The following is a 15,011-nucleotide window of genomic DNA, read 5'->3' on the forward strand; positions in this document are numbered from 1 at the left end:
ACTTCGCAACTTCAAGGTGAATCTTCCAACAAACTCATACTGCTCTTCGTTTTAAGAAAACTAGGAGTGAAAAAATATATAATTTTAAAAGATCAATACTGTACCCACTTTTTGATTGCAAACATATTCTTATATATTTGATAAAAGTATGGAGTTGATGGAATTGATTGGTCAATTTCACGATATAAAATTGGTCACTAAAAGAAATGAATAAAAAATATATTATTTTAGCCCGTTTAATGTAAACAGGCTTCAACGGAAAACGGTATTCACATTTCACAATTTCTTACCTTTAATAAACGTAAGTTGTGTTCCTTTACGTACTACTAGTTACTACTTTTACTAGTTTTTACTAGAGACCGTTCCTCAACCCCAAAAAATAGTAAAAGTAGTAAACAATTTTAAGAGAACAATGTCAAAATGCATGTCTCTTTTAAATTTTTTTTTACTACAAGTTACTCGACAAATTTTTTCGAGTAAAGGTTGTAGATATGTCATGACAAAAATAATTATTTGTTTTCAAATTTTCGAAACTAAAGTAGTTCCAAATCGCTTTTTTTGGAAATAATTCTGTAACTTTTTAATGGATTAAGATATCATCATAATTTTTTCTTTGTGTCAAAGCTGAAATGTTTTTCTCTATATTTAGAGGTTTGTAGGTCCCTATTGGATTCACGGGCTGGTCTATAGACGTTGGAAGTTGGACACCTCGGATGTATGAAATTTAGTGTTACTTGGCAAACGCGCAATTATGCACCGATTTTCATGATTTTTGCTTTGCTGGGTAGAACTTATAAACTACCATAAAAAGATTGTGTATGTGTGCGAATATATCTAATATTTGCGAGATAGGGCCTTACAATTTATTTTTTGCAAAATTTGAACAAAGTGGGGTCTGTATTTTGAGTCTAGAAGGACTACATTCCTTATAAAATTCTACGTATTCTGGAGGAAAATTTTGTGCATCTTAGTGCTTTAGATTTAACGTGTGGACTCCACAATTTGGAATTTCAAAACAATGCCGAACCAATACCACTTGTTTCGAAAAAAGTACCAAAACATTGTCCGACTCACACCAAGTTCGGCACACCCTTTAATGGACCAAAAGTACCTCTACGTTTTGAATTTCATGCAAATCGGATAAAAGTTTTAATGTCATGAAGACCCCAATACGGGGGTCGGTTCATATGGAAGCAAAATCGAAACTTAGGCCGAAGTAGTCCCATCTTCAAAATTGACCTGTATGTAGAAGAAAAACGTGTCTGGTAAAATTTCAGCACTATAGGTTCATTATTGAAGGAAGTAGCCTGATTACAACAGATAGCCAGACAGAGAGACATCGTCTTATAATTTCTCCCTGATCAAGACTATATATACTTTCTATAGTCAGAATTCGTTATTTGTATGTGTTACAAACGGAATGAAAAACCCCACCTTATAAGATACTGATAATATGCGCTATTACTCTACTTTATAGCCCAGAAGCCAGAGTTTTACTTTGATTAAAAATTTTGCAAAAGGAGTAATTTTTATAACAAAGTAAAAACCATAGCTTCTTTCTATCGTAATAAGGATTTCAAAGTTTCCTGCAAAAAATTTGCCTTGACAAAAAAGTTTCGATATAAAAGTATTTAATTTACCTACATGTTTTGAAAATATTTATTCAAATCACAATGCTTCTTTTGTTTTTTATTTGACATTTTTTACAATTTTTACTATATTTTCGTTCCTGTACATGTAACAAATATAGAAATCTGAGAGGATTTTCAATATTTCTCTCTTTTACTACTTTTTACTACGACTATACTATACCACAAAACACAAACACAGTTAATTTCAAATGCGTTCTGTCATATATTTTTTTCAAACCTTTACCACGTGGCCATTTGTTGTTTATTTATTTATTTATTTATTTATTTTATTTAGGGAATTACACATACAACAAAATTTTAACAATTTTTTCAATTAAAGTATGTGTCTATCATTGCAAGGTATGAAGTTAATTCTTATCATAATTACATATTAAAATATTATAGAAAAAATGTAAGAAAACGAAAGCAATTAAACTAAATACATATAAAATTGGTATTAGCATAGAAATATTTTAAGTAGGTTAATGAACATATAAAAATAAGATTTCATATAACAAAATTACTTTACTAAAATAAAATATAGAATATAACAAAATATAAAAAAGTTAAAAGTATTGAAATAGAACAAAGTTAAGAAAAGAAAATTATTGCAAATTCTTAAAATGATTGAAAAGTGATTTCTTAAATTTGTTTGCGTTGCCAAGGGATTGAAGGTTTGTTGGTAACGAGTTCCAAAGAAAGACAGAATGTAGCATAAATTGTCTCTCGCTCACTTGAAGTCGATGTCGATCTGGTATAAGCAGTACACCTCTGTTAGACCGCCCGAAACGTATCTTGTCATATAAGTATTCAGGTTGTTTCAAGTATATTATCTTGTGAAGGAAAAGAAGGGTTCGTACCTTTAACAAGTCCAATAACGGGAAGCCATATAAGGAGTTAATGAAAGAAGAACAGCTGTCGTATCTTTTTAAGCCAAATACGTAGCGAATTATAGCTTTGTATACGGATTCCAAGCGCTGTTTACTTTTAGCATCACATTTGCTGAACAACTCACAGCCGTACAGAAGGATAGGTAACAAGTATGATTTGGCAAGCAAAATCCGAATGTGTATAGGCGTAAATGATTGAGAATGGTATAGTGTACGCAGCATTCCAAATACTTTTCCAGCAGCAGATGATATATGATCACTCCAAGAGAGGTTATTGTTGAAGATTATACCCAGGTTTTTGGAACGGTTGACTACTTCAATTGCTTGTCCCCTTAGTAATACTGGGTTATAATTTGTAATGTTGCGACGTTTGTTTGTAATTATCATACATTTCGATTTATCCTGGTTGAGAGTCAATGAATTACTGGCAGCCCAGATGCAAACTCTTTCCAAGTCTTCATTAATACGAGACACCCCATCCGCCAAGGAGTCATGTTTACAACTTAAATATATTTGTACATCGTCTGCATACAAATGGATTTTGGAATTTAATAGCTGATTAGGGAGGTCATTCACATAAATGGAGAACAAGAGAGGTCCAAGTATTGAGCCTTGCGGTACTCCCCTAGATAGTGGAAGGGGATTCGATAAAGATTCACCAATAGGTTAGGTTAGGTTAGGTTAAAGTGGCAGCCCGATTAAGATTCAGGCTCACTTAGACTATTCAGTCCATTGTGATACCACATTAACTAAAAGTACCTATTACATATGGGCACTTCTAGTTTTAACCGCTGAACCTTCTTGATTATTTTTCTTTGTTGAACCAACCAGATTGTTCCAAAAACATTAGCAGACTGCTTAAGTTAACGTTTTCCAGATCCGCCAGTAATCTGAAGCTATATGCTCCTAAAAGTTGCTTGCGCTTTACACAAAATGCAGGACACTCACACAAGAGGTGTTTAATTGATTCTTTTTCCTCCGCATCATGACAGCTCATACAATAGTCATTATACTTCGCGCCAATAGTTTTTGCAAAATCGCCTATCAGGCAGCGACCCGTTATAGCAGATATCAGGAGTGATATCTGACGTCTCGAGAACATTAGCATATCTAGTGTGCGGTTTAAGTTGAAATGGGGCCATATTTGCTTGGTGTCGTTACAACCCTTGCAATTCTCCCATCGAACATTTGCCATCCTAACAGCCTTCTCACGCAGCATGAGCTTGCAGGTAGCTAGGGGCATACCAACAAATTCCAGTTCCCCTGGAATATGTAAGGTAGTCCCTAGCCTTGCCAACTCATCCGCTTCGCAGTTCCCCGGTATGTTCCTATGGCCAGGCACCCATATTAGGTGAATATTGTACTGCTCAGCCATCTCATTGAGAGATTTGCGGCAGTCGATGGCCGTTTTCGAGTTGAGGAACACAGAGTCCAAGGATTTTATTGCAGGTTGACTGTCTGAGTATATGTTAATGCCAATATTTGTTGGAACATTACTTCTCAGCAAATTCGCCACCTCTCTTATTGCTAATATTTCAGCCTGAAAAACACTACAGTGATTAGGTAATCTTTTCGCTATTCGAATTTCCAGATCTTTAGAATATACTCCGAACCCCACTTGTCCATTCAATTTGGAGCCATCAGTATAGAAATCTATATACCTTTTATTCCCCGGGGTCTGTGTACACCACGCCTCACTGTTGGGAATTAGAGTTTCAAACTTTTTGTCGAAAAGTGGTTTTGCCAGGGTATAATCCACTACGTTAGGCACATCTGGCATTATTTTGAGGACCGAACTATGACCGTACATTTTTTCCGACCACAGCGATAGCTCGCGCAACCGCACAGCCGTTGTTGCAGCTGACTGTGTGGCCAAAATGTCTAAAGGCAATAGATGTAGCATGACATTAAGGGAGTCTGTTCCTGTCTTACTAAATGCGCCTGAGATACATAAGCTCGCCATACGCTGAACTTTATCTAAACAAGTCACCAATAGCAACTACTTGAGAACGATTACGGAGGTAACTAGATAGCAATGATACGGCTGTATTTGAAAAGTTGTATTGAGAGAAAAGTTTACTACAAAGGATGTCATAGTCCACACAATCAAACGCCTTCGAATGATCTAACAATACCAAAATCGTGGCAAAACCTTTATCCATTTCCATTCTTATATCGTCAGTAACTTTAACGAGTGCTGTCACACAACTATGATTTTGTCTGAATCCAGACTGTTCCGCTGTCATTAAATTGTTAATATTCAAATAATTACATATTTGTTGATGTATTAACTTTTCAAATACTTTCGAAAGGAATGGTAGAATGGCTATTGGTCGAAATTCAGATGTGGTGTTAGGTTTAGGTATTGGCACAATCTTTGCAAATTTCCATACTGTTGGGAAGGTGCTACTCATGATTGCTGTGTTAAATATGTGAGTGATGTACGGTAAATTGTTGCACACAGGGCTGTGGAGCCGGAGTCGGAGTCTTGGAGTCGGAGTCTGAAGATTTTGCTGGAGTCGTAGTCGTAAAAATTTTGCTCGACTCCGACTCCGGCTAAACCAATTTTTTTAAAACATTTCACATTTTTGTAGCTAAGCAAGTTTTTACGCAAATTAGTTTCCATTGCGTTATTCATTCGATCAATGTACAGCATGATTGTAAATGAAAATCAACTTCCAATTACCGCTATCTTTTTATGTTTCCTAGAATGTTAGACCAGCAGATGGGCTGGATCGATCCATTTTAATGCCCATATCAATTTATTTGAAATATTTCGAACAATCGAAATTATTTTTTTTAATTTTATTTTAAAGCCATATACATATGTGGAATATTGACAGAAAATTTTTTGCTTTTTATAGAAAGTTTTATCAAAATTTTAGTTCTATACCAAATTTTGTCAAAATTTTATTTCTATAAAAATTTATTCAAAATTTTATTACTATAGAAATATTTTTTTCTATAGAAAATTTAGTCAAAATTTTAATTCTATATAGAAAAGTGAGTCAAAATTTTGTTTCTATAGAATATTTTGTTTGTTACACAAAAATTTTTTCAAAATTTTTTTTCTATTGATAATTTTATTTCTATAAAAATTTAAGTCAAAATTTTATTTCTATAGAAAATTTTGCCAAAATTTTATAGTAATAGATTTTTTTATTAGAAAATTTGGTCAAAATTTTATTTCTATAGAAAATTTGGTCAAAATTTTATTTCTATAGAAAATTTTGTCAAAATTTTATTTCTATAGAAAATTTAGTCAAAATTTTATTTCTATAGAAAATTTAGTCAAAATTTTATTTACTACACAAAAATTTTTCTTAAATTGTATATTTATTGATAATTTTTTCAAAATTTTATTTCTATAAGAAAAAATTGTCATTTTATTTCTATAGCAAATTTTCTTTTTTTCTATAGCATTTATTTCTATAGCAAATTTGCTCACTGATACTCACTGTAATAAAAAATGTATTCATGTATTTTATTACTATAGAAATATTTTTTATTTTATTTCTATAGAAAATTTTGCCAAAATTTTATTTCTATAGAAAATTTAGTCAAAATTTAGTTTCTGTAGAAAATTTTGCAAAATTTTATTTCTATATTTACTAGACAAAAATTTTTCCAAAATTGTATGCTCACTGATACTCACTGCTAAGTCGAAAACTTGTTGAAATGACTCAAATTTTCAAGTTTTTCAATGAATGAATCATAAATGCATTTTTGCGAAATTGTCTAAACAATTATAAATATTTCCCAAATATTGCCCGAGATTTTGTAGAAGTCTGATTTGAGATTTTATCAAAATGTAGATCTAAATACAAAGTTGTGCAGAGTATATCATAATCGGCCCGCCCGACTTTAGACTTTCCTTGCATTTTTATTTTTTGTTAAAATTGTGTTACGTCCCATAAATTTACGTTGCCCTAAATTTGAAATATGGAGTTCAATTGGCATCTAATGTTAAATTAAGACCTTTTTTTTGCACACATAAATAAATACGATACTCTATATCGATCCACTTACGGTACCCCCACAATAGAACTACATATTAGTCGTATTAAAATGAGATTTAGTTATATTACCCGGAGTCGGAGTCGAGTTGATGAAAAATGCTGGAGTCGGAGCACAATTGGCTCGATCAATCACATGTGTAATTGGAAACGGAAAAATTTTCAATCACGTTTGTAATTGAAAATTATTTCCGAATTGATTAACAAATTGATTGAATAAATTAATATTTTAATTGGAAACGTAACAAATATCAATCATTTTTAATTGGTTTTTATTAGGATTTTATTAAATAATTAATTGAATCAATTATCATATTAATTGAATCCGTTTCCAAATTCAATTAAGTGTTTAATTGAAAAAATTTTGGTGATAATTTTTTTGTGTGTAGTTATAAAGAACGCCCTACTAATCACGTTTAGTTGTCAATACAATGGTTTTTATTTAACAAAATATAACATTTTTCTTAAAATATGTTCCAATATATATGTTTCAAAATATGTTATTCCATCATCAATTCCAGCTCTCCTAAAAATACAAACAGTGTTGAAAACGTTAACTAAAGATAAATGTTTACAAAAATGTCAATTTAATCTACTGCATCATATTTCCAAGAAATTGTGTTTTGATACTTTAACATAATATTTTAATATTTCTTTACTACCTGTACTCGTACACAGATTTTAGATATTTATTGATATGTTTACCTTTATTTTAATTACTTACTCTTATTTGGTGGGAATGAACTGACCAAAATAGAACTCGACTGGCTTTGAAAACACCCATCCCTTCAACGTAAGAATGTTTTTTATACTCACCACCATAGAATGGTGACGGGGGTATAATAAGTTTGTCATTCCGTTTGTAACACATCGAAATATCGATTTCCGACTATATAAAGTATATATATTCTTGATCAGGGAGAAATTCTAAGACGATATAACGATGTCCGTCTGTCTGTCTGTCTGTCTGTCTGTCTGTCTGTCTGTCTGTCTGTCTGTCTGTCTGTCTGTTGTAATCACGCTACAGTCTTCAATAATGAAGCAATCGTACTGAAATTTTGCACAAACTCGTCTATTGTCTGCAGGCAGGTCAAGTTCGAAGATGGGCTATATCGGTCCAGGTTTTGATATAGTCCCCATATAAACCGACCTCCCGATTTGGGGTCTTGGGCTTATAGAAATCGAAGTTTTTATCCAATTTGCCTGAAATTTGAAATCTAGAGGTATTTTATGACCATAAAGAGGTGTGCCAAAAATGGTGAGTATCGGTCCATGTTTTGGTATAGCCCCCATATAGACCGATCCCCCGAGTTTACTTCTTGGGCTTATAGAAACCGCAGTTTTTATTCAATTTACCTGAAATTGGAAATCTAGAGGTATTGTAGGACCAAAAATACGTGTGCCAAAAATTGTGAGTATTGGTCCATATTTTGGTATAGCCCCCATATAGACCGATCCCCCGAGTTTACTTCTTGGGCTTATAGAAACCGCAGTTTTTATTCAATTTACCTGAAATTGGAAATCTAGAGGTATACGCGTGCCAAAAATTGTGAGTATCGGTCCATGTTTTGGTATAAAACGACCTCCCGATTTGTGGTCTTGGGCTTATAGAAACCGTAGTTTTTATCCAATTTGTTTGAAATTGGAAATCTAGAAGTATTTTAGGCCCATAAATAGGTGTGTCGAAAATGGTGAGTATCGGTCCATATTTTGGTATAGCCCCCATATAGACCGATTTCCCGATTTTACTTCTTGGGCTTCTAGAATCCAAAGTTTTTATCCAATTTGCCTGAAATTGGAAATCTAGAGGTATTTTCGGGCCATAAAGAGGTGTGCCGAAAACGGTGAGTATCGGTCCATATTTTAGTATAGCCCCCATAAGAACGATTTCCCGATTTAACTCTTTGGGTTTCTAGAAACCGTAGTTTTTATCTGATTTGCCTGAAATTGTAAATATTCTGGTATTTTAGGCTCACAAAAACGTGTATCGGATTAAGTTTTTATCGGTCCATTTGGTAATGCCTCCACTTCTTCACTTCTTGAGGGTGTAGAAGGCGCACTGATCATGAAAATTGCTTGAAACTCAATGTAAAATTTCCAGATTTTACTTCTACAGATTTAAGATTTCAAATCAAGACGTTATTTTATAATTTTCTTGCACACTTACAAGAGATGTTAATGATTCCTCTAAAACTCAAACAAAAATGGTTCTTTTAAATCCAGAATCTGATATAGTCCTCATAGGTGAAATCTTTAAATTTATCTTCGGGAAGTGTCCTCAAGCCCTCCTGAAATTTCAAAAGAAACCCTAATATTTGGCTCATGGTGGTGGGTATTTAAGATTCGTCCCGGCCGAACTTAGTGCTCTATATACTTGTTTTGTTTCTTTATTTGCAAAAAATCATGAAGTAAATTGTGAAATTTGTACATAGATTTCTTGTTTTCGTCATACTAGCATTCCCTATAGCACTACTTGAGGCCAGTTCTAATAGTAGCACGCCACAAAAACAGATTTTGCGAACTAAAGGGTGATTTGTTAAGAGCTTGATAACTTTTTTTTTTTAAAAAAACGCATAAAATTTGCAAAATCTCATCGGTTCTTTATTTGAAACGTTAGATTGGTCCATGACATTTACTTTTTGAAGATAATTTCATTTAAATGTTGACCGCGGCTGCGTCTTAGGTGGTCCATTCGGAAAGTCCAATTTTGGGCAACTTTTTCGAGCATTTCGGCCGGAATAGCCCGAATTTCTTCGGAAATGTTGTCTTCCAAAGCTGGAATAGTTGCTGGCTTATTTCTGTAGACTTTAGACTTGACATAGCCCCACAAAAAATAGTCTAAAGGCGTCAAATCGCATGATCTTGGTGGCCAACTTACCGGTCCATTTCTTGAGATGAATTGTTCTCCGAAGTTTTCCCTCAAAATGGCCATAGAATCGCGAGCTGTGTGGCATGTAGCGCCATCTTGTTGAAACCACATGTCAACCAAGTTCAGTTCTTCCATTTTTGGCAACAAAAAGTTTGTTAGCATCGAACGATAGCGATCGCCATTCACCGTAACGTTGCGTCCAACAGCATCTTTGAAAAAATACGGTCCAATGATTCCACCAGCGTACAAACCACACCAAACAGTGCATTTTTCGGGATGCATGGGCAGTTCTTGAACGGCTTCTGGTTGCTCTTCACTCCAAATGCGGCAATTTTGCTTATTTACGTAGCCATTCAACCAGAAATGAGCCTCATCGCTGAACAAAATTTGTCGATAAAAAAGCGGATTTTCTGCCACTGATTTTGGTAATAAAATTCAATGATTTGCAAGCGTTGCTCGTTAGTAAGTCTATTCATGATGAAATGTCAAAGCATACTGAGCATCTTTCTCTTTGACACCATGTCTGAAATCCCACGTGATCTGTCAAATACTAATGCATGAAAATCCTAACCTCAAAAGAATCACCCTTTATGTTAGATACCTTTTTTGGATTCTACATTACCTGTTGTATGAAACGGAGCCAGCTCAATAAGGCATTTCCAAAAGCTAATTTCGGAACTAGATGTTGGTGGCATTTAGTTACTCTCGTGACTAGAGGGATATGTCAATGTATACACATAGGTTTCGTATGTATACACATGTATTTGTATTTGTGTGCATATAAGCTTTGCTATAATTATGTTTTTATTTGAAATGTGGAATAATTCCTTGCGGTTTTTTTAATTGTGTTCTATTCCATAACAGGATGATTTGGAATATGGTTGCCTGTGCCAACAAAAAGGATTTGCATCCAACCTCAACAACAATTCCACAAAGACCGCTAAATCAAAAATCCTCTGGGCCGTCGGTATGTGTTGCATATTTATGGTAAGTTCTCCAAGCTCTTTGTTATAGAAGATCCAAACACACTCACACATACACATAAACATATTCACACATACCCATATTCATACTCATGAATTAATGCATGTTGCAGTGTTGCCAGGTGATTTTTGATTCTTCCCCCCAAATCTTAAGAAAAAAACCCCTAAATTGGTCTAGACTTTTTTCAAAAACCCCCAAAAAAATTAAGAATGTTAATAAGCCAAAAAGGTGTCCCAAATTTCGTTAAAGAATCCTGCAGTGATACACTTTACAAATTAAATTTAACACAAATATATACTGAAAGATTTTTTTTTTTTTGAAGAAAAAAATTTCTTTTGAAGTAAATAAAAATCAGTAGATAACGTCATTATACCACTATCCACAAATTCGGGTTTATTTGTCTAAAATTTCGTTCCTGAGGAAAGTAATTTTTCTATGGGTATAATAATAAACTGTATATCACTATAAAGGGCAGACAAAACAATATAATTCAATGTATAAATCTTTCAAATCAAATTAATTAAAACAACGGCTTATAAAATATAAATAATAGAAATAAAAAATAAACAAAAATTAAAGTTCAGTAAATATTTACATTATTCGCCAAAATTATAGGCGTGAAATTATGAGACCAATAATTTAATGTTACAATTACACTTCTTAATTTGTTTTTAATTAATATTAAAAATGTCCCTTCAACAGATGCGTTTAAAACTTCTTGTATTTAAGAACATGGGTTGACTTCCCTCATTTTTTTTTCAAAATTCATGCCAGAATTGTTCTAAATTTTGTTGAGAATTGCTCCACTTTATAGGATCTACAATAATTTTTTACCCCCAAAAATCCCCCCAAATAAATGTTACCCCTAAAAATCCCCCTAAACGTGTAAAAAACCCCTAAATTTGGGGGGAAAACCCCCAACCTGGCAACACTGGAATGTTGAAAAAAAAGGTAATGTATACATGTATGCACATTCTTCATATTTTTAGCAAGAATAACTTAACTCAAAACCGAATTACAAAGTTTGGACAATGCATTTTGAAGAAGTTGGATTGTTAAGTCGTTAGCCACTACATACATATTTAGAAAAATTTGAAATTTGTGTTGTGGAAATTTATTGAGATATGCCATTCTTACAAGATATCATGATCATGTTCTGAGAATAGAACGCATAAAAGCATACTTCTACGTAACATTATTGAAGCGCTCTCATTCTCCTGGAATTAACGCTGCTACATACAAATGCATTAAGGTGGATGTGTTCAACTAAAATTATATCTTTGGACTCAATATCATTTTGTTGTGGTTAATACAAAATTATTTTATTTTATTTATTTTTTTAACGAAACAAATTAACTAGACTAAAAGCATTAGCTGCAAATAGAGGTGTCCACGTGACACGAAATTGTCACGAGTGAGAGGTGAGTCATGCTAATGAAAACGTGAGCTTGATTACCCAGCCAAAATGTCGTGCGTGAGTCACGAATTTTGGAAAAATACGCTGACGAAAATAGTCCCGCTCACAAACTTAATAATGCTTACGAGTTGGATTCGCTTACAATTTTAGTGACACTTACCTGGTAGAAAAACGTTTTTATATGGTATTAACGAAATGTGTCATACACCCAGAAAACAAATTCGTTGCCTCAACCGAATTATTTGCCAACCGAAAGCAGGTGGTTCCCTCAACTATCAAGGATATCTGTCAGCACAACTAACATTTGGCAATTGCAACTGCATGGTAGTATGTTGGATCAACTTTGCATTGGTTGTCGCAATCTCATATTAATTGTTTGGATTGTTGTTGCAACCGTCCTCGATGTTCTTTATTAATACCCTAACCAAATTCCAATATTAAATGAAAGGGCAGATTATATTGAGATTTTATACATTTTTTACAAGATTTACAATCATAATAAACTACGATGATCTATATGTGAGATCAATTTATAAAGGGATGAAATAAGGTTGGTCTATTTTTATAGGGATACTTTTGTACAGCAATGGCAGATTATTATTATGTGGTCAAACTGCAGAACCTAATTCAATATATACTTGCCAGAAATTTCCTTCCTAAGCCGCTAGATATAAATACAGATCGACTTAGAACAGCCGTCCTATATGCTTAATACAATAAAAAAGCCCGCTTGCCGTAAAAAGTATTTGTGTTTGTTGGTGTATGAAGTCTGAAATTTGTATGGAAACTTTTATAATATTATGTTTTTACTAAGTCGATACGATACTTACCTTAAGCCAAATTCTAGTCTAGACTTGGTAATGCGAACATTATTATTTAATTTATTGCGGACTATTAAAAAGTAAATTTAGTGACGTTATTCCCCGTTTTGCAAATCTTGTAGCGTCATATCATCTAAATTGTCAATGTTGATATTACTATTTACTTGTTGCAACAACTACCTTACGTTCGTCCCATGTTTGAACTACTCGTAAAATTCTTTTAGTATACTCAACTTTTGGTTATACTAACATTTTGTTGATTCACATGCTGTGGGTCTCACTATGCTGGTGGTTAGCTCAACCACATAAAACTAAATTGATCGGCATTGGTTATTGTAACCAATTGAATAGTTATGAGAATTCCTATTTGATTTTGTCAACTTTTTTACAGTTGTATTGGATATATAAAGGGAGAAATAATTAAAACATTGTTCTTGTAACTAAAAATAGGTTACTGTTACAGCCAACCATTTCTCTGGGTCTAGTAATTAAGCCAATGAAACAAATTCATCTATATATATGAATATATCGAAATGTTTGTTATTGTAATGAAGTTCCTTTTCATCAATGAAACATCGTACTATTAACGAATATTGTCTTAATAAAAATGTTTCATTATATCAATAAAATATTTTCGTTGGCTCACTTTTAATGAAATTTTCATTGCATGTACACACAAAAAAATTTTTGTCTTCAATCACGAAATTAATTGATCCATTCAATTTTTAATAGAAATGTCTGAAATAGTATCAATCGCCAAAGTCAATTAAAAAGTTAATTGATCCAATTAAAAAATTAATTAATACTATTAATTTTTTTAATTAATTTTTGTTTCAATTAAAAATTTGTTGAAATTTTTTTGTGAATTAAATTTTTAATGGAATATTTTTTAAAACTCAATTAAAATTTTAATTGTAAAAATTTTCGGATTTTTTTTGTATAACATATGATATTACGAGTTTAATAACGATCCAGAATTTAATCAATCACGTCCCCCAGGTAAATCACTCATACAATACGAGAATTGTCAATTTATCTTATGAAAACCCCTTTATTTTCGTCGACGAACTTGCGCGCTCTCAAAAGTAAAGTTCATATGACTTAATGGTGAGTTCCTAAATATTTTATCTTCTTAAATAGAGCGATTATTCGTGAGTCATGAGAGTTCCTGCAAGTCTGTTTGAGAGAGCGTGAGTAAACTATTACTCACGTGCCTACCTCTAGTTGCAAATATTCCATTAAAACTAAAACATTTTTCTTTGTGCGAAGTGAGAATTTCCAGATATTCAACAGCTTATGTTAGGTTAAAAGGAGGATCCATGTCTCCTTGTCTCATATCGGCTGACATACATGTCAGCAATAATTCGGTTAAATGGAGCGATTGTTCGTGAGTCATGACAGTTCTTGAGTGTAAGTCTGCGTGAGAGAGCGTGAGTAAACTATTACTCACGAGCCCACCTCTAGTTGCAAATATTCCATTAAAACTAAACCTTGTTTCTTTGTGCGAAGTAAGAATTTCCAGATATTCAACAGTTTACGTTAAGTTAAAAGGAGGATCCATGTCTCCTTGTCTCATATCGGCTGACATACACTGAAAAAAGTATTGTCGTGGACCAAAGATTTCATGTTCTTAAAATACGAATGCAAATTTTGCTTAGCATTGAAGACGCATTTCTTTAATATAAAGTTTATTTCCTTGTCCAAAAGTCGATAAACTTTTCAATGAAGTCGTATTGTCCTTATAATTAAGTGATTTGCCTTAAAAATGAGTATCATAACATGAAAGAAAAATTTTTTGGGGTAAGGTCAACTTGACTTTAATAATTCAGAAAAACTCTTTAAAGTTAATGAAATTGTCTTTAAATTTGTTGTCTTTTTGCATCTTGACTACAAAGCACAAAATCGTTCAAATATAGGACATGTTTTTCAACACTTTATTTTAAAGAAGTTTTTTACTTGAAACATATCATAATTTCTACTGGAAGTCGAGTCCTAATTTGGAAAATAAAGTTGTCGTTAACTCATTTTTAAAGGACTTTGATAGCGTATGAAGAAAAAAAGCTGAAAAAGCGAAAAATTAAAATTTGCTTCCTAGGAACAAGTACACAAAACCCAAATTTTAAAGAGAATTGTGTCTTAAAAGTATCCTTACTTGTATTCTCCGCTTCTTTGGCTCGGAATCAATACCAAAATTTTTAAAGTAAAGACAAAATCTTTGGAACCGGGCATGCTTTTTTTCAGTGTACATCTCAGCAATAATTCGGTTAGTTGAATCACCCACATAAGGGTACACGCAAAGAAAAAAAACGTTTGGAAAACGTGTACCGAAAACGTTTTTCTTTTGGTAGAGTTTTTTGAATTGCTTCGAAAATTTTAAACTTTT

General features: G+C 32.8%; 1 protein-coding gene across 9 annotated transcripts in view; it reads left to right on the plus strand.

Moving 5' to 3' along the window:
* The window catches only part of ZnT41F (Zinc transporter 41F), an 89,454-nt gene that overhangs the window by 27,090 nt on the left and 47,353 nt on the right, over positions 1-15,011 (plus strand). For all 9 annotated transcript variants that reach the window (XM_075310240.1, XM_075310242.1, XM_075310237.1 and 6 more), the window contains one exon: positions 10,271-10,393. In XM_075310240.1, the coding sequence (XP_075166355.1) occupies positions 10,271-10,393 (123 nt within the window). The remainder of the gene's footprint in view (positions 1-10,270; positions 10,394-15,011) is intronic.

The sequence above is a fragment of the Haematobia irritans genome, chromosome 5, assembly GCF_050003625.1.
Source record: "Haematobia irritans isolate KBUSLIRL chromosome 5, ASM5000362v1, whole genome shotgun sequence".
In the NCBI taxonomy this organism is placed as follows: Eukaryota; Metazoa; Arthropoda; class Insecta; order Diptera; family Muscidae; genus Haematobia; species Haematobia irritans.